At 36.1% G+C, this 17,024-nt stretch overlaps 2 protein-coding genes across 2 annotated transcripts in view; one reads left to right on the forward strand and one right to left on the reverse strand.

The window, feature by feature from the left end:
- Positions 1–17,024, reverse strand: part of SHC4 (SHC adaptor protein 4) — a 117,206-nt gene that overhangs the window by 39,259 nt on the left and 60,923 nt on the right. The window contains exons 3-7 of the mRNA XM_011355177.2: positions 12,863–12,926; positions 9,071–9,190; positions 5,167–5,253; positions 3,570–3,658; positions 2,883–3,006 (exon numbers count right to left, since the gene is read on the reverse strand). Coding sequence (XP_011353479.1) covers positions 2,883–3,006; positions 3,570–3,658; positions 5,167–5,253; positions 9,071–9,190; positions 12,863–12,926 — 484 coding nt within the window. The remainder of the gene's footprint in view (positions 1–2,882; positions 3,007–3,569; positions 3,659–5,166; positions 5,254–9,070; positions 9,191–12,862; positions 12,927–17,024) is intronic.
- Positions 2,891–4,618, forward strand: EID1 (EP300 interacting inhibitor of differentiation 1). Its single transcript, XM_011355080.2, has one exon. It carries the CDS (start codon positions 2,980–2,982, stop codon positions 3,553–3,555), a length of 576 nt encoding a protein of 191 aa, XP_011353382.1. The 5' UTR covers positions 2,891–2,979; the 3' UTR covers positions 3,556–4,618.

A 17,024-nucleotide genomic window follows, 5' to 3' on the forward strand; every position in this document is an offset into this window, starting at 1 on the left:
CAGTGATGGACATACATTTGTTTGTTTTGTTTTTGCCTGAACAATATTCCTTTGGAAACCACTCCAACCTTCATGCCATAATAGTCTCACTTGGACCATGAGGTTCATATGGATTTGACATGCTCATCTCATTGCCTCTTCCTTGCAGGTGGACATATGATCCAGACCAATCAAAAGACATCTGGATACTGCAGAGACAAAAGTGTCATTGGGGAAGAACTGATATAGACAACAGGAAAGAAAGCTTCTGGGAGCCATCTTTTTCTGATGTGTGGGGGGGAAAAAAAAAAAAAAAGATTTCCCTCTGGAGAAAATCAGCTGAGAGATAAAGGTAGAAGAAAGTCTAGTGGTAACATTTGTTACCAATACAGTTCAACCAATATATTTCCCATCTCTCATTATCTTTTTTTCTTATTTTATTTATTAATTTATTTTTATATAATTTAGTTCCAATTGGGTTTCAGTCATTTGCCGCCAAAAGTATCCTAACTAAGGCACTAACATTAAGATTTCCAATAAGAAATCTTATTGTTATATAAGACTATCCAAATTAACTGCATTAGTTAGCCAAGAAGACTGTCTCTTTTACTCGAGATTCTAGGATTGCTTTTTTGTAATCCCCACAGTGTAATGACCAATTTGCAAACATGAATTTGTCATACTGTTTTGAAGTTTATTAAAATACCTAAACTATTAGCTAATTCTGTCTTCAGAAGTAGATTCTGATCAACTAAAGTTGCTTATTTAAGATGACCAAGAAATCCTACTCTTAGATGTATATCCAACAGAATTGTGTAAATGTGAACACCAAAAGATATTCTAAAGAAAGATAATCACTGCCCTTTTCATAATAGCCAGCAACTAGAAAAAATTCCAATGATGACCATTGTGATATTCAAACACTGAACTACTTACTACATACTACATAGCAACGTGTTTCTTGGTCAAAAAATAAAATAAAATCAAGACATGGGAATATATGCTGTGTGGTTTAATTTATACAAAGTTCAAAAATAGGCAAAATTATTTTATTCTGTTTGAAGTCAGGAGTGGTTACTTTTTGAGCAAAGGAAGAGAGAGCAAGCGGTTTTCTGGGACCCTGCAAGTGCCGTTTCTTGACTTGGGTAGTGTAAAGATGTCAGTTCTCCCCCAAATTAACCTATAATTTGCATGCACTTCCAACAAAAATTCCACCACTGTCATTCAGGGAACTTTTCATGCTGCTTCTAAATTCACCTGGAAGAATAGATATGCAAAAGAATTTTAAAAAACTAAAGTAATTTTTTAAAGGACAAAGAGACATTTCTCTGTTAGCAAGGTATTTTATAAAACTATAGAAATTCATTAGAATATAAAGTCTAAAAACAGATTCACATATTTATGGGCTAAGTCTATGATAAACGTGGCTCTAAACAGCAGACAAAAGGATAAGTGATTCAATTAGGTGGAGTTGGCTGAATTAGTTATATATATGGAAAAAGTGTATAAATAAATTCTGTTCTCATACTACTTATATAAATGTTTGATTCGTAAAAGATCAGAAGACAGATAAATGATTATGCTTATGATCTTTGAGGTAGGAAAAACCCATTTTAATATTTAAAAAAAAAGAAAAGAAAAAAACTCAAATTTGATTACATAAAAATTCATTAACTTTTGTATAAGACCCCTGAAACAGAACAAACAACAGGACAAACAACAGGAAGAGAGAATATATTTGCAACATGTAAAACAAAGTATTCACTTACAGGGTTTAAAAGGAATCTCTATGACTCAATAAAAAGAAGAAATAAATCCAAAATAAGACCAGATAATTTTCAGAAGTAATACAAATGTTTGATAAACATATTGAAAGATAATCTTCAAGAAATCAAGACTATTCGAAATAAAACAAGATACAATTAAACTGATAAAACTGTTAAAGTTCGCAAATGGTGACAAGGGTTTGGCTATTCTCAAACACTGCTGGCTAGAGCTTAAATTTGTACAGAAACTTTGGAGAGCAATTTGACAATACTTATTAAAACTAAAGGATTTCCCCTTTCCACGGCTATGTATTTATTCTGGGGAAACACTGGCACATATTGATGTTCATTTACCCATAGTTTATAATATAGTTCACATAGTTAGGTGAACTATAGTATAACTAAACAAATAGAACACTATGGGGAAAATAAGTATAGTAACAAAGCTAAATCTTCAAGACATTGCTGAGGGGGTTGTTTTTTAAGTTGAAGACAGTTATGTGAGGCTTTTTCAAAACGAAAGATTTTTCCATGAGGACCTAAGATCCATGAAAATGCAAAGAAAAAGATTTTAAAGAATACACACAAATTGATAATAGTGGAAAGTTACCTCTTGCGAAAAGAAATGGGACCAACTATTTCCTCACTATAACTTTTGTAAAAGGACACGGATAATATCCTTAGTTTGAATTTAACTTTTTCTAATGAAGAAAATTGAAAAAATGCTGAATAGATTAGTTCTTAACATGTCGCTTTGTGGTTGAGAACAGTGTGGTTGGAGGTGTGGATTTAGAAGTCTTTAGCGCAGATAAAAGGTAGTTAAAACCTAGGAACAGATGCGATTGAGATGCGGGGAGAAGGTGGGGCAGGAGGGGAAGAAAGGAGTCAAGAGGAGGATGAAGCGCTGTTACAGTAGGCACGTAACTTCCAGTTTATAGCATCAAAAGCAGCAGAACAGTTAAGTGAAGCAGAGACGAATTAATGCTCTTGCATTCACAGTCTTCAGGTGAACTTCCAATCGAACGAAACACAGACCAGCAAAACACGCTGACAGGTCGCGGCGCAAGCGAGCGGCTAGCGAGCGAGTAGCTAGCGTGCCGAGCGGGAGGCGGTGTCTGGGGGGTCATGCATACGCACAGGGTCGCGCACGCAGTTTGCGCACGCGCACAACCACACGGCCGCGTAGCTCCGAGCTTGCTGAAAACGTCTTGCAAGAGGTTGAGCTGCTTGCACAATGTCGGAAATGAACGAGCTGTGCGAGCTATATGAAGAAAGCAACGATTTGCAGATGGATGTGATGCCTGGCGAGGGTGACCTTCCGCAGATGGAGGTAGGCAGCGGGAGCCGGGAGCCAACCCCGAACCCCTCCCGCAACAGGGCCCCGCCACAGCTGGAGGAGGAAGGCCCAATGGAGGAGGAGGCGGCCCTGCCAATGGCGGAGCCAGAGGGGGAACGAGGCCTTGCTAATCGGCCCAGCCCTGGGGAGCAGCCAGGCCAGATCGCGGGTCCTGACTTTGAGAGCGAGGACGAGGGCGAGGAATTTGATGACTGGGAGGACGACTACGACTATCCTGAAGAGGAGCAACTGAGCGGTGCAGGCTACAGAGTGTCAGCAGCCCTTGAAGAAGCCAACAAGATGTTTCTGCGAACATCCAGAGCAAGAGAAGCAGCCCTGGATGGCGGTTTTCAGATGCATTATGAGAAGACCCCGTTTGATCAGTTGGCTTTCATCGAAGAGCTTTTTTCACTTATGGTTGTCAATCGCCTGACCGAAGAACTCGGCTGTGATGAGATTATTGATAGAGAGTAGTTAAATGCAGTTACCAGAGGAGGAAACTACTTGAGGAGAGACCCAACATTCCACTGTCTCTTGGGTTTATTCCAAATAGTTCCGTGCCAATGAAAAACTTGATCTTCAAAAAAGAATTTTGTTTCACAGAATAGAATAGGGCAGTGACTGCACAGTTAGGATAAAGGGGGAAAAAACTGTTAAAGGATCTTAGGACTGTTGAAACCTGTTTACAGAAATGTCCTGAAATGTATGGCTTTGACTCTGTTATTGATCCAGATTATTTTCTTTGCATTGGGGAAAATTACTTTCCTATTTCACTGTACAGGATGGTTTTGCAAGAAAAACTAATGACCAAGACAAACTACCAGTACAAGAGCCCAGTGATACTAATTACATGAGAAAAAGTAATATATCTAGTTTAGGACACGAGATATCTTTGAGTTTTTTGGACTGAAAGCCTATTAAGAAAACGTTGAAGATTCCACTTTGTGATCTATCCAAGCCATAGTTATCAAAGGCTAAATTTTTAGTTTACGATAAATTGAGTATTCTTAGTATCCCAGAAGGATAAGCAAACTCCAAAAGAAATATGTATCACGTGTACTGTATCTGAAAATGTTTTCAGGAGTATCTGAAATTTTGTTTGTACATGTATCTTGATCATTTATAAAACTGTGATCTGTAATTCAAGAAAATTGTTTTGATCATTTTTAAAAGTCAGAAATGAAAAAGTAAATTTTCAAGTTTAGACATTAAAATGTATGTGAAAGTGCAAAGGAAAACTAACACATATACTAGAGAAATTTTCTGTTTTACTCGCTGTTTTTCATTTAACTTTACAGGCAAAAGACTGGATGAACTTCATAACATAAGAACTGTTAAGTGAAAATTGTCAAGTAAAAGGAAAGCCCTATGTTTAAAAAAGACTTTATGAACAATTATGTCATCAACCTTTAAAGGTTTTAAACCTGTCCAGAAATCCACCTCAGTATCTGAAGTTTCCCTCTGTCTCCTCCTCTAATTAAGCTTGTTATTGGTTATACACCAGCATTCAAGATAATAAAATTTCTTGTTCTGTGTATTTTGTTCGGCTAATAGCGTTGCATACATACTCTGTGTTATTTTTATTATTGCAACCACTATGATTTGAATTTAACCACTATTTGTAAGGGAAAGTACTCTAGCTTCAAATACCTGATTTACAAGTTAATTTGTGGAAACTAAACTTAGTAAAAGTCCTTTAAGAGAATTTGCCAACTTGGAAAAACCTGCACTATTAATGAGCCTGTTGCTATGGTTATTAAGGTTCTAAAGTTCTATGATAATTATGTCAGAAGGCTGTGACCAATAAAACAGTGTATCAACAGGTCTTATCAATAAAAATGTACTAGATGTCCCTGCTCCATTATGGCAGTAAAGGACACATCCAATATAACAGGACAACACAGCCTTACTTATGTTACAGTCACCTTTTCTTTTTGAGAAAGGGGTTCTGTTCTGTAAAATATGGGACTGACAGGATGATCATAAACACTAGCTTATTGGGGAGGAAGAGAGATAGGTGGGGGAAAAACTAGACAGGAGGTGACACTTAAATGGCTTAATCCTACTGCCTCCCCCATGCCTCACTTTCACTGCATTTTCAGACAGCTTGTAGCTGCAGTCAGATGAGTCTGTGAATAAATAATTGCTTGTGTGATGTGAATTAATGGTACTCTGAAAAAAAAAGATGCCAATACACAATGAACTGACTAGTTGCATTTACCTCTAGATAAGGTGCCATGAAATAAGCTCAGAGAAAAAAAACAGGTCTACAAACCCGGAGGTATGGTTCTGTTTCTCTGGGACCAAGTGAGTACAGAGGAGGGGGGAAAAACCAAGCCCTCTTGGGATTTGAAGGCTTATTTTTGTGGAGAAAGACCTGGATTCTGCATTTGACTCCTCTGATGGTTGTTTAGTGGTCTTAAAAATAAGCAGTAACCTCGGAGAGCACTGAAATTAACACTAATTTACTGAAGATAGAAGATCATAACATTTTAAACACCATTTTTAAGGGTATAAAATCAAATGTATTTCTATTATAAAAGTTATCACAGACTGGAACCAGTCTACCTGGTACAAATCTAGGTTCCACTACCTACTAGCTTTGTTAACTGGATAAATTAAATCTTTCTGCTTCAGGATCCTGAACTGAAAATAGGGATTAGATATATGTATATCTTCATTTAATGGGAAATAAAGGAGTTCTGGGGAAATTCTGATCCTGATTTTGCGATGTGGGTAGAAGGAACTTGAGCTTAGGAGTATATGGTATGGTTTGGGAGCATTTTCTGGATCTATTCATAAGTAGTATAAATGTTTGCTTAAATCAGATATCCTACATTGGCTGCCCTAAGGGCACAGATCTATTTTGTTTGGCTCAAGCTTAATAATTTTCGATTTCTTAATTTAAAGACCAACACTTAACCCAGAGAGAGTAGCAAAACTCTCAGATAGCCATCTTTTTTTTTTTTTTCAGAAGTGTAGGATCTAGCAGCCCTTGACCTATAGTGACATGGGAAAAAGTATCTGATTCACCTTTACATATGGAAAGCATTCTGTTTGCCATGTTCCCCAGTGTTGTCTCACCAACAGATATCCAAGTGTTACCATTTATCACTGTGCTTACACCATTGTTTTTCTTGTACCTAAACAGTTTGCATTACCTGCCTGGCCTCTAGATATTTGAGACTAAAAGATGTCTTCATTTTTCTGCCTGTTTTACCTTCTTAATCTCTTTATTACCATTTTCAATTTCAGTAGCTGTTAGAGTTGGTGGTAGGAGTATAGAAATAAATAGGAGTGGAAGCTACAGAGACACATTCTTGCTTAAGGCCCTAAAATACTATATTAAAGTATGTCAAAGAACTTATTGCTTAAATGTTTAAAACAAAGGAATATGCCAAAAACAAAAACAAAACCACATAACTTGCTTTTCCAAAATATATTTGTCCATCCCAAAATATATGGTAAGTTTTAAAAATTGCAAGCATTATGTGTTTAATATAGACTTTATTTTCTGCCTCTGAGGTTCTATAAGACATTTTCTGGGAGTGAATGGTTATATTTTTGAAGTTCTCAGTGGCTGAAAATAAATGTGAACCATCTGACTCATAAAAGCTCTGTCATCTATGAATGTATCTATAAACTTGAACCTATTTATGTTTTCAGTCCAAAGCAAATTTTAGAAGTTAAGGGGTTTGGGGTAGGAGACATTAGAATCTTTGTATTTATCTTAGAACTTCAAAGGGTAGCTTTCTTTAAGGAGGATTTAATTAATAAATCCTTTTTTCATGCTGTATCCATAAGACTGCTTTTCTGCTGCCTTCATCCCTTGAACATTTAGTTGCCCTTTTGAGAGGACATAAAAAGCTTCTTGAAGCATCTAGATTGTGGCACTTTTTTTTTATACACCCCTGCATCCCAAACCATTTCCCCCTGGCCTACAGAATAGTTCAAAATTAGTTGGAACGATTATATATATCAGCGAGATCCTAACTTTGGTCCCCATTCCAATGGCAGGCTGAACACAACCCCATTCCATGCCACCAGTGCAGGAAAGATGTGATTCACTCTCAAAGGTATCTCATTGCTATAACTACTGGTAGTGGAAGTTAACCATGCCCATTGTCCCTATCTCTATTCTGCCAGAAAAATTATGGGTGCGTGGAAATACCACCTCTAATTGCAGTGGCCTAGAAAAAGGTAGTGGAGGAAAAGGAAATGCTAAGAATAAACTATGCCCTCCACAACTCTGTTCTTCCTAAATTCCCTATTTCTTTAGTAACCTTATGGCAAGAGTCATTTTTTAAAACACTCAGATTCAGCACTTAAGACTGTCACCATATTCTAGCTCTGCCTACTCTTCCTCCTCTACAAAAGTCAGATAACTCAAGGGCTCCTATACTAAATGAGATCTCATAACAAAGCATTAAGTATCCCTGGTACCACACACATGGGTGAAAACTAAAAATGAATTCTGCATCTACAAATGTTTGAGGGCAAAGCACCTGAAAGACTGAATGTTTTACCTTCCACCCAGAAGTTGCATCTTCCAAGTACAGCCCCAAATGTTCTGCTGTCTTTATACCAATTGTATCACCTCTGCTAGATAACCAAGGATCCAAGGATCCAACTGAATGGGAATCTATTTGGATCCAACTGAATGGGAATCTATTTTGAACTGTCTCATATTAAGCATTTTCCTCTATGATGATTTATACTACTCTGTAATCAATATATTTTATTCTGATTTTTAATTTAGACTATAAAGCAGCCCAGTCCTCAAAACCACAAGTGAATTTTTTGGCAAAAAACGGAAGTCAAAATATATATAACTGTACTTATATGTTACTGACAATTTTATAATTTTGTATATTATAATATGATTCCCCGGTTAAGTATTGAGTATATGAAAAAGTCTCAGGGAAGAATGTTTGAGTAAATAATAAAAATAAATGTCATGTGATTGGCACTGTGCTAAGTGATTTACATCCATGATCTTACTTAATCCTCTAAATAATCCTATGAGACATTAACTATTGCTAAATCTATCCTCTCAGAAACTCTATGAATGGGTACTATGATCCTCATTTCACTGTTGAAGAAAATTGAGTGATAGGTTAACATGCTCATTAATGGCAAAGCCAGGATTTCAACCTATATGTTATCTCAAAATATTAGTGTTTTATCACTGCCAAGTACACATTAAACCTTCCATGAGTCTCTGCTCAACAGCACTCCATATAGTAAAACCTTTTAAGAAACCTCAAATCACTACATATTAGACAAAGAAAACTTAAATTCTAATACACATAAATAACCTGATATAAAGAATTTAGTTTAAAAAATCAAGTCAAAAAGCATCCTTTTTTAAAGATACACATTCAGTCCAATGCTTGTATGTCTTTTGTATTTGCTTCAGTAATGCTGTTTTTTGAGAAAGTTCACAATGAAAATTCAGGCTCACCATAGTATCATAAATCATCAAAGATGAAAAAAAGTTATGTTTAAAAATACTTTAAAAAGCTTTCAACATCACAGGTTGGAAGAAAATATTTTCTGCTTAAATTTCAGTTAGCTAGAACATTAACTCTTCCTCTCTGTCCTTTTTCTTTACCCTGAGTCCAACACACAGTCTGTTAGCTCTGATAATCAAACTGCTTTTTCTTTAGGGAGGGTTGGTGGAGAGTAACAAATGACTGATTCAAGGATACAAGTTGTCAAATGGTATTTCCTATATTATTTACCCCTTAGTTCTTATTACAAAGCCAATTAGGTAGGGGCAAGTATGCAGGCGGTTAAATATCCCAATGATGGGTTAAAAATGCTGTTCTAGTTATTATTATGCATAAATCCTTGGCAGATTTTTTCCCCCTGTGCCTTAGTAAATTTTAGGCATATTCTGTTTGAAACGATATTCTCTCTATTATGCCCAGGCTCCTCTGGAAAAATAGATAATATGTTAAGCTATAAATGACATTCATGATCTTACCTGTTGGTTGTCGAGATTCATCAGTGTAAGGCTGTATGTTGAGATGGTCAGTTTTATATTCATTCCCGAAAACTGAAGATTACTTTTGCCCAGAACTGTTGATAGGAACTTAACTGGAGGCTTTAAAGATAACAAAACAACACTCTAAGTTATGAATTTTGTTACAGAATGAATGTTTATTATATAAATGTTAAAAATGGGTCAAAGCCCATACTCTTCTATTTTATCAAAAGAGATGAAATGATTTTTACCAAAAGAGATGAAATGATTTTTTTAAATAAAAACTTTTTTTAAAAAAATTGGAATGCAGCAAATTCTTTACTAAGTAGTGAAATTTGAGCCCTCAGAACTTTTCTCATACATTCCTTTCTCCCCAGGTGTTGGGAGTAGGGTCCTGCTTCATATAAAAGGAATCCCTGTGAGAGTTTGGACTAGCGGAACTCTCAAGTCCTTTTGAACACCAAGGAGTATTAAAAAAAGAAAAAGTTGCTGTCTAGGTTTTTTGTGATGATTAAAAGAGTATGAAAAACACAACACACCAAAACTATGGGATGCAGCAGTACATAAGGGGAGATTTATAGTAATAAACATATATTGAAAAAGAAAAAAGACCTCAAATCAACAAATTAGCTTTACGATTAAGGAACTTAAAAAAAAAGAATAAACTCAAAGCTAGCAGAAGGAAGGAAAAAAATGAAGATTAGAGCACAGATAAATGATATAGAGATTAAAAAAACAACAGAGAAAATCAACAAAACCAAAAGTTGATTCTTCAAAAAGATCAACAAAATTTACAAACATTTAGCTAGATGGACTAAGACACAAAGACGACTCAAATTATTAACTTTAGATGTGAAATGGGGACATTACTACTGATTCAACAGAAATAAAAAGAACTGTAAGAGAGTACTATGAACAACTGAATGTTAACAAATTGGGTTACCTAGATAAGATAGACAAATTCGTAGAAACATTAGCCCTACCCAGATTAAATCATAAAGAAAAAACAAATCTGGATAGACTTATAACTAGTCAAAAAAAAAAAACAAAAACAAAAACAGAAAATAAAAGTGTTAAAAAGAATGTGGAGAAATTGAAATCTTTGTGGACTATTGGCAGGAATGTAAAATGGTACGACTATAGAAAACAGTATGGCGATTCCTCAAAAAATGAAAAATAAAATTACTATATGATCCAACAATTCCACTTCTTGTTATATATCCCCAAAAAATTGAAAGCAGAGATTTGGACAGATATTTGAACACCCAAGTTCATAGCAGTATTATTCACAGCAGCTAAAACAAGGAAATAACCCAAGTATCTATTGACAGATGAATAGATAAGCAAAATGCAATATATACATACAATGGGATATTATTCAGCCTTAAAAAGGAAGAAATTCTGATATGTGCCAAACATGAATGATCCTTGAGGCTATTATGCTAAGTGAAAATGACAAATACTGTATGATTTCACTTTTATGAAGTTCTTAGTATAGTCAAAATCATAGAGACAGAAAGTAGAATGGTTAACGAAGTGTGATTCCTGTTGCCTACTGTCTTTATTCCAATAAAGCTGAGTTTGACACACATACACACACTTACATACACACACATACACACCCATAGTAGAATGGTGGTTGTCAGGGGCTGGAGAGAGGGAGGAATGGTGGAGGAAGTTATTGTTTAATGGATATAGAGTTTCAGTTTTACAAGATGAAAAGTGTTCTGGAGATAGATGGTAATGAAGACTGCACAACAACAGGAATGTACTTAATATCACTAAACTATACATTTAAAAATGGTTAATAGGTAAACTTTATATTATGTGTACTTTATCACATTTTTTTTAATTGATGGAAAAAAGTATAAAAAAACTATAAAGTGCTTGGAAGAGTCCCTGGCAAATATTAAGTACTCAATAAATGCTAGCTGTTGAAGAAAATTAACTCAAAATTTTCTTTCTTCCTTTTTTTTCCTTTACAGGTGTACTTTCTGGAACTGTGATAGCTTGGTTTGTTTTGTTTTGGGGTGTGGACTCCCTACTCCTGAAATGAAAATGTCTTAAATGAATGAGTCTGTTTGTTGGGATCATCCAGTTGAAACATCCTATTCACAGAGATTATGAGAAAGCAGGAGGAGGATAGAGGCTACTTTGAGGCCACGGGTTCTGTCAAAGAAACTAGTAATAGGGAGTTCTAATAGCATTCAAAGGGCATGTATTAGAGTTTTCCATACCACATGGCTCATCTGAGTCATTCTGGGTTACACTGGGTTCAGCTCTATTCAAAATGATGAAGAATGATTAAGAAAAAAAAAATTGAGGCAGGGTGGTACAGAAATAGACCACTAGGCTGGAAATCTGAAGACCTGGCTTCTACAGCTGACACCGCCCTTCACAGTCCTAGTGGCTCAAAGCAAATCTCTTCTCTGAGCCACAGTTTAGTAGCTGGCAAAATGAGAGGGTTAGACTGGAAGATTGCTAAAAATCCCTTCCCTCTTAAATAGTTTACAATTCTATGACTTACATTGTTACTTGAAGAGCCTTTATACATCTCTTTTGTTGTTTTCGAAGCAATTAAACATTCTAGGGTTAATAGCTTAATAGCAATAATACTAACTACATTATTGTCATAAGTCTAGCATATGTCAGGTACTGTTAGGTACCCTGTAGACATCATTTCATTTAATTCTTACATAACTCTATAAAGTAAGTGTTATTTTTCTCCCATTTTACAGATGAGGAAACAAAAGATGAAGTGACTTATCCAAGCTCACACAGTTTAGTAGTGTTAAAGAGAAAAACCACAGGCCCCAAATGGAGTCACTTGTGCTAAGCCCATGACATTGAACCTAGACTTAACACCTGACCTAATGGTGGTTTCAACCTTCTCCTGATTAGGAATGTAATCTTAATCAGTCAATCTGGACTTTTCTGATTAGTACCAATGAGGTAATCTCTTATGTAGGTCCATCCCACAAAGGAAACTGAGGCAATCTGCCTGATAAGACCTCCGCTTTTTCCTAAGGGAAGGTAACCTTGCCTGAAGCAATCCTTTCTTTTCTTTTGCTAAAAATTTTCCCTGTCCTGCACAGTTTCTGCCTATAAAAGCCTTCTATATTATACAGCTTCTTGAAGCACCTCTCTATTTACTAAATGGGATGCTGCTTGATTCATGAATCACTCAATAAAACCAATTAGATCTCTAAATTTACTGAATTAAATTTTTGTTCTTTTAACAGTAGGTGGCAGAGGCAGGATTTAAACCCAAGTCTGTGTAACATCAAAACTTGTGCTCTTTCAGCATGAAAGTCTCCCACCCATGTGTGATTATTTCACCTCTACCAGCATCCTTGTTTCCATTGGAAAATAGGTCAAGGAGTTTAAAAAGTCTAAAATGTTAAAATGCAGAATACATACCTATATCATATTCAGATTGGAAGGTACCAAACTGGTCATCTGGTTCAATGACTTAACTTTATAGGAACAAGAATGGAGTCTCAGAGAGATGAGATATCATGTTCAAAGGAAAGTAAAGACCCAGGCCTGGAACTCAGATTTTCTGACATGAAACCCACGTGTTTTCTCTATTCTGTCACGGTAGGCATCACCATTAAAGGCAATGTCAGGCAAGTTGGAAATATTTGAGGGACCAGAACAACTTTGAGTGCATCTCTGATATCATGCCAACTAATAAACCATAGGTGACATGGTAGAATGACCTAATAACTATTTCTATATTATCTTTCCCATAGTTGGGGAAACATAAAACAAAACCATACCAATATTTACCTTACGCCTTTTAATGGCTCCGTTTGCCCCAGGAACAGCTTCACACAGGCGACTTATTGCTTCCCTACGGAACAGAAACCATATGTAGACTTAACATACTATCTAGCATGCAGTAAATGTCCAGTAAATGTCAGCAAGTGTTATGAACAAAATGTACACACATATAATGGTGAGTCTGACATAAACAACCTTCCCCCACCCCACAGGAGAAAACACCATGCTTAGTCCTTCTATAGTTCAAACCCAAGGAAACCCAGTAACATCCTCATACTGAAAAATTGCTTTTCAATAAGGAGTCTCAATGTTCACCATCTTCATCTCTTTTTTTTCCTCTTGGATTTTCAGGTTTGGTATTTAGCGTTGTTGATTTTTAACCAAAAAGGAGTGAAGGAACTTTTATTGTCTGGGAATAATTCACAGGTTACCTTTAGCAACATCCTCTCTGTGGTGTTATGAATTAAAAGCTTCATAGTATCTCAGCACCAAAGACAATTAAATAAAAAAGAATCTGACATTAGAGGAAGTTTAAAGGGATCGGGAGAGAACTGAACTTCAAGGTGGTCTCAAATGGAGCCTTATTGACTTAGTTACTGCTACAAGCAACTGAGCTTTCATGTAATTTCACAGAAGAAACGAAAATCAATAACGAATTTCCTCCTTTGCTTATTTTTCTGCCCTTACTATATATTGCACTTCCTGAGAGAAAGGCATTACTAAAATAAGTAGTTGTTCCTTAATGGAAGTGGTAAACGAACTGGCGCCCTTCTTTCCAGAAATGCAGTTAGAACTAAGAGCTTTTGTCTCTGGGACTGAGCATTCAAAACCGCTCAAGCTTTCACTTGCATAATATGAACCTTCGCGTTGTGGCTTTCAATACATATATTAAACTTTTCACAAAGCAAATGGAAATCTCTAAGCTCTTTCCCAGATACCCCAGAGATCATTGTTTAAATTAGTAAATTATATTAACACACACACACACACACACACACACACACACACACACACACTAACTATAATTTTTATATATAACATTTCATGAAAATATTTTCTGAGATGTTTTTGAAGGAAGGAGCAATCAGAGAGAGGAATACAGACCCATTAGAGAGAAAATAAAAATATATATTTGTGGGGGGAGGGGTGGTGTGAGGGAGAGAGAGAAATGCAGAGTAATTTCAGTGTTCTTCTAGTAGACACTTTGGAAAGATAAGTAGGAGAATTCCCAGAGATGCTAGGCATCATTTTGGATTCATAAGATATAATTTTAGTTCAGATTCCTTTTTTTCTGGATAAATGAAACTCTTCTCCAAGGTATTATCTTGTCTGGTTTTGCATAATTACCTGAAACCAAAAGATAGAATGACTTTATAGTTGAGCATATTTTTTCAGGATTTTATATTTATTGTTTCTCTAGAATTCCAAATATTCTAAACTGTTGTCTCTTGAGTCAAACAGAAGGATAACATAGCGGGCTGGGCTCTTTTGTTTGGTCCATCGGTGTTTCGAGTCTTCTTAATGGTTATTCAATAATTGATGAGGTGCATATAATTGTTCCAAATTGGCCTCTGGTCTTGCCAAAATAACTAGTGCAGGCACCCCACTAATTTTTTGGTATTTTATAAAGAAGTATTATAAGAAAGTTATTATCAGATCCTTTATTCCATGAGAGCCTCCTGGTCTTCCGGAGTGCTTTGGTCTAAAAAGTTCCTTGTTGATGGTTTAAAGTAAAAGTAGAAACAAAGGTGGGTATTGATGCTGCTAAGGATAATAATAGTTATTATTAGAAGTTGTTACTTTTTGTACAGCGCCCTGTAGTTTTACAAAGTGCTTTCTCAGAGTTATGTTGTTGTTGTTGTTGTTGCTTTTTTTTTTTATTTTATTTTCATACTGTCAGTGTCTTCTGACAAAAAGTAAAGTTGTGAATGTGAATTAAAGAGAATGCTTTATAGCATGAGCACCTCTCAAGGAGTGTTTAGACCGGTGAACCTTTCTGGCAAAGTGGAGTTTGGAAATTCCAGACAGAGGGAAGAGCATGTGCAAAGAAACCAAAACACAAATTATAATATGAGGGGAGCTACAAGTCCTCTTTGATATTACTAGAACATTAAGTACGGTAGAGCAAGAGTGAACAAAAGCTAATTCAAGTATGAAAATTTTTTCAGTAAAGGGCCAGATAGTAAATATTTTAGACTTTGCTCTGTTGCAGCTACTCAACTCTGCCATTGTAGCTCAAAAGCAGCCACAGACAATAGGTAAACAAATGAACTTGGCTGTGTTCCAATAAAACTTTATTTCTAAAAATAGGCAGCTGGCAATATTTGGCCTGGGGGCCATAGTTTGCTAACCCATGGATTAGAAAATTCACACAAAAAGAGACGAAAACTGTTCAGTTTTAAAAAAGAAAAAAACGGGAAAATGTTCACATTTATTATAACTTTAAAATTGAAAATTAAAACAACTACAAAATACTTCACTCTCATTAAATTAGCAAAAAAAAAGTGACAAAGTTCAGTGTTGGGAAAGATGGGAATAATTCTACTTTAGGTATATTTATTCACGACTGGAGGTCTTGATTAGTATTAGTACAATCTTTTCAGAGAGTACATTGGTAAAAGTTGGCAAATGTCATAAAATTTATCAAAGCTGTTGACAAGGTAGAATTTGTATTGAAATAACATTGAGTATGTATATAAAAGGACATTTACCTTAGAATAAAAAACTAAACCCAAAGCTTATCATATAGATATAAAACATATCAATATAAATATTGCCACTTGGAATGTTAAGTAGGATATGAGAGCTATAGAAATGGGGGGATCTATATAAATTAGTGGGAAAAAAGTAGGACTGAATGGTATATACATAATGGTAGCAGCTATGTAAAATTAATTCTGTATAAATAGTGATATAGAGCTTATAAACAATGAATTGGTTGAAGTGGGTTGTATGTGTGTGTATGTGTGTGTGGCTTATTTCCTGTTTTTGATTCTGTTGATGTTTAGAGATAAACAGCATAATATTTTACTTTTATTATGCAGTTGATCAGATAAATCATCTTTTAAAATATTCAGAGGAATGTGAAGCACATTCCCTCACGCAGGAGTTGTGCTCGTGTGCTGTGGAGAGGTAAGGGTACATCAAGGATGTCCCAATGGAGAGGTGACACAGCCTTTCCCTCTTTTGCCAACCCCTATGCTCATATTACAGATAATAACAGATCTTTATTCCTCTCTCTGCTCCTGTCCAAGCTTAGCCTTTAACTCTTCCATCTTTTCAGCCACTAAATCCAGATTTATCTTTTCAGTTTATTTAGTAGACCTGCCTGTTTCCATTCCCCAAAGTTACATAAAGAAAGAAAATCTCGAACAGGTCTAGCAACACTTTTACATTAGAAACCCCCACTTCAGAATGATGCTTGATGCTGTGGCAGAGCTGAGGTTTTGATGAAGCAGCTCCTATTTGTATTGCCAGGCCCAGCACTAAGGATCTCATTTAGTCTTAGCAATGTCATTTTGAGGTAAGTATTTTGTCCCCGTTTTACAGATAAGTAAACTAAAATTCAAAGAATTAAAATACCTGCCTCCAAATAGAGCAGCTGATAGTGGGAGAGAGAAAACGCAAATTCAAGTCTAACTTTAAAACTCACACTCACTCAGGGAGGGACCATATTGCCAGGGACATGAAAAGGAAGGAGGACCAGGCTCACGGCTTTAGGAGAAGTAAATTGGGTGTCCTTCCTTCCCTCGCTCACTCCCTAATTGCGTGAGGGCTCCTTTTTGGCCGATCCTTAATGCCAATTTGGCTGAGGTAGACTGCCAAGGAGATAGGGCTAAGTGGTAGGGGTCGACTCTGGAAATGGCTCACATGGATGCCAGTAGCCTTTCCCAGTCCTTTGCTTTCTATGCATTGGCTGTTATCTTCTTATGGGAAAAAAAGAGCATTCGGAGCCCAGCCCAGCCATATGCCCAAGCGGGCAAGCGCACATGTGTATTTACAGATGTGCGCTTGCCCACTTGGGCATATGACTGGGCTGGGCTTTCACTCAGAACTTTAAATCAGTTGAGGCACTGGAAACTTCACAGATTTTGAAAATCTCTTGTTATCCAACTTTACTCAGAAGATAAAGGGGGAAACTTTCTTATAAACATGCTTTTAAAAAGTA

Source organism: Pteropus vampyrus, unplaced genomic scaffold (genome assembly GCF_000151845.1).
Source record: "Pteropus vampyrus isolate Shadow unplaced genomic scaffold, Pvam_2.0 Scaffold19, whole genome shotgun sequence".
Classification (NCBI taxonomy): Eukaryota; Metazoa; Chordata; class Mammalia; order Chiroptera; family Pteropodidae; genus Pteropus; species Pteropus vampyrus.

What these genes read in the sequence shown, in the direction of transcription:
- EID1 (XM_011355080.2), top strand. Translation starts at nt 2,980, where the DNA reads ATGTCGGAAATGAACGAGCTGTGCGAGCTATATGAAGAAAGCAACGAT.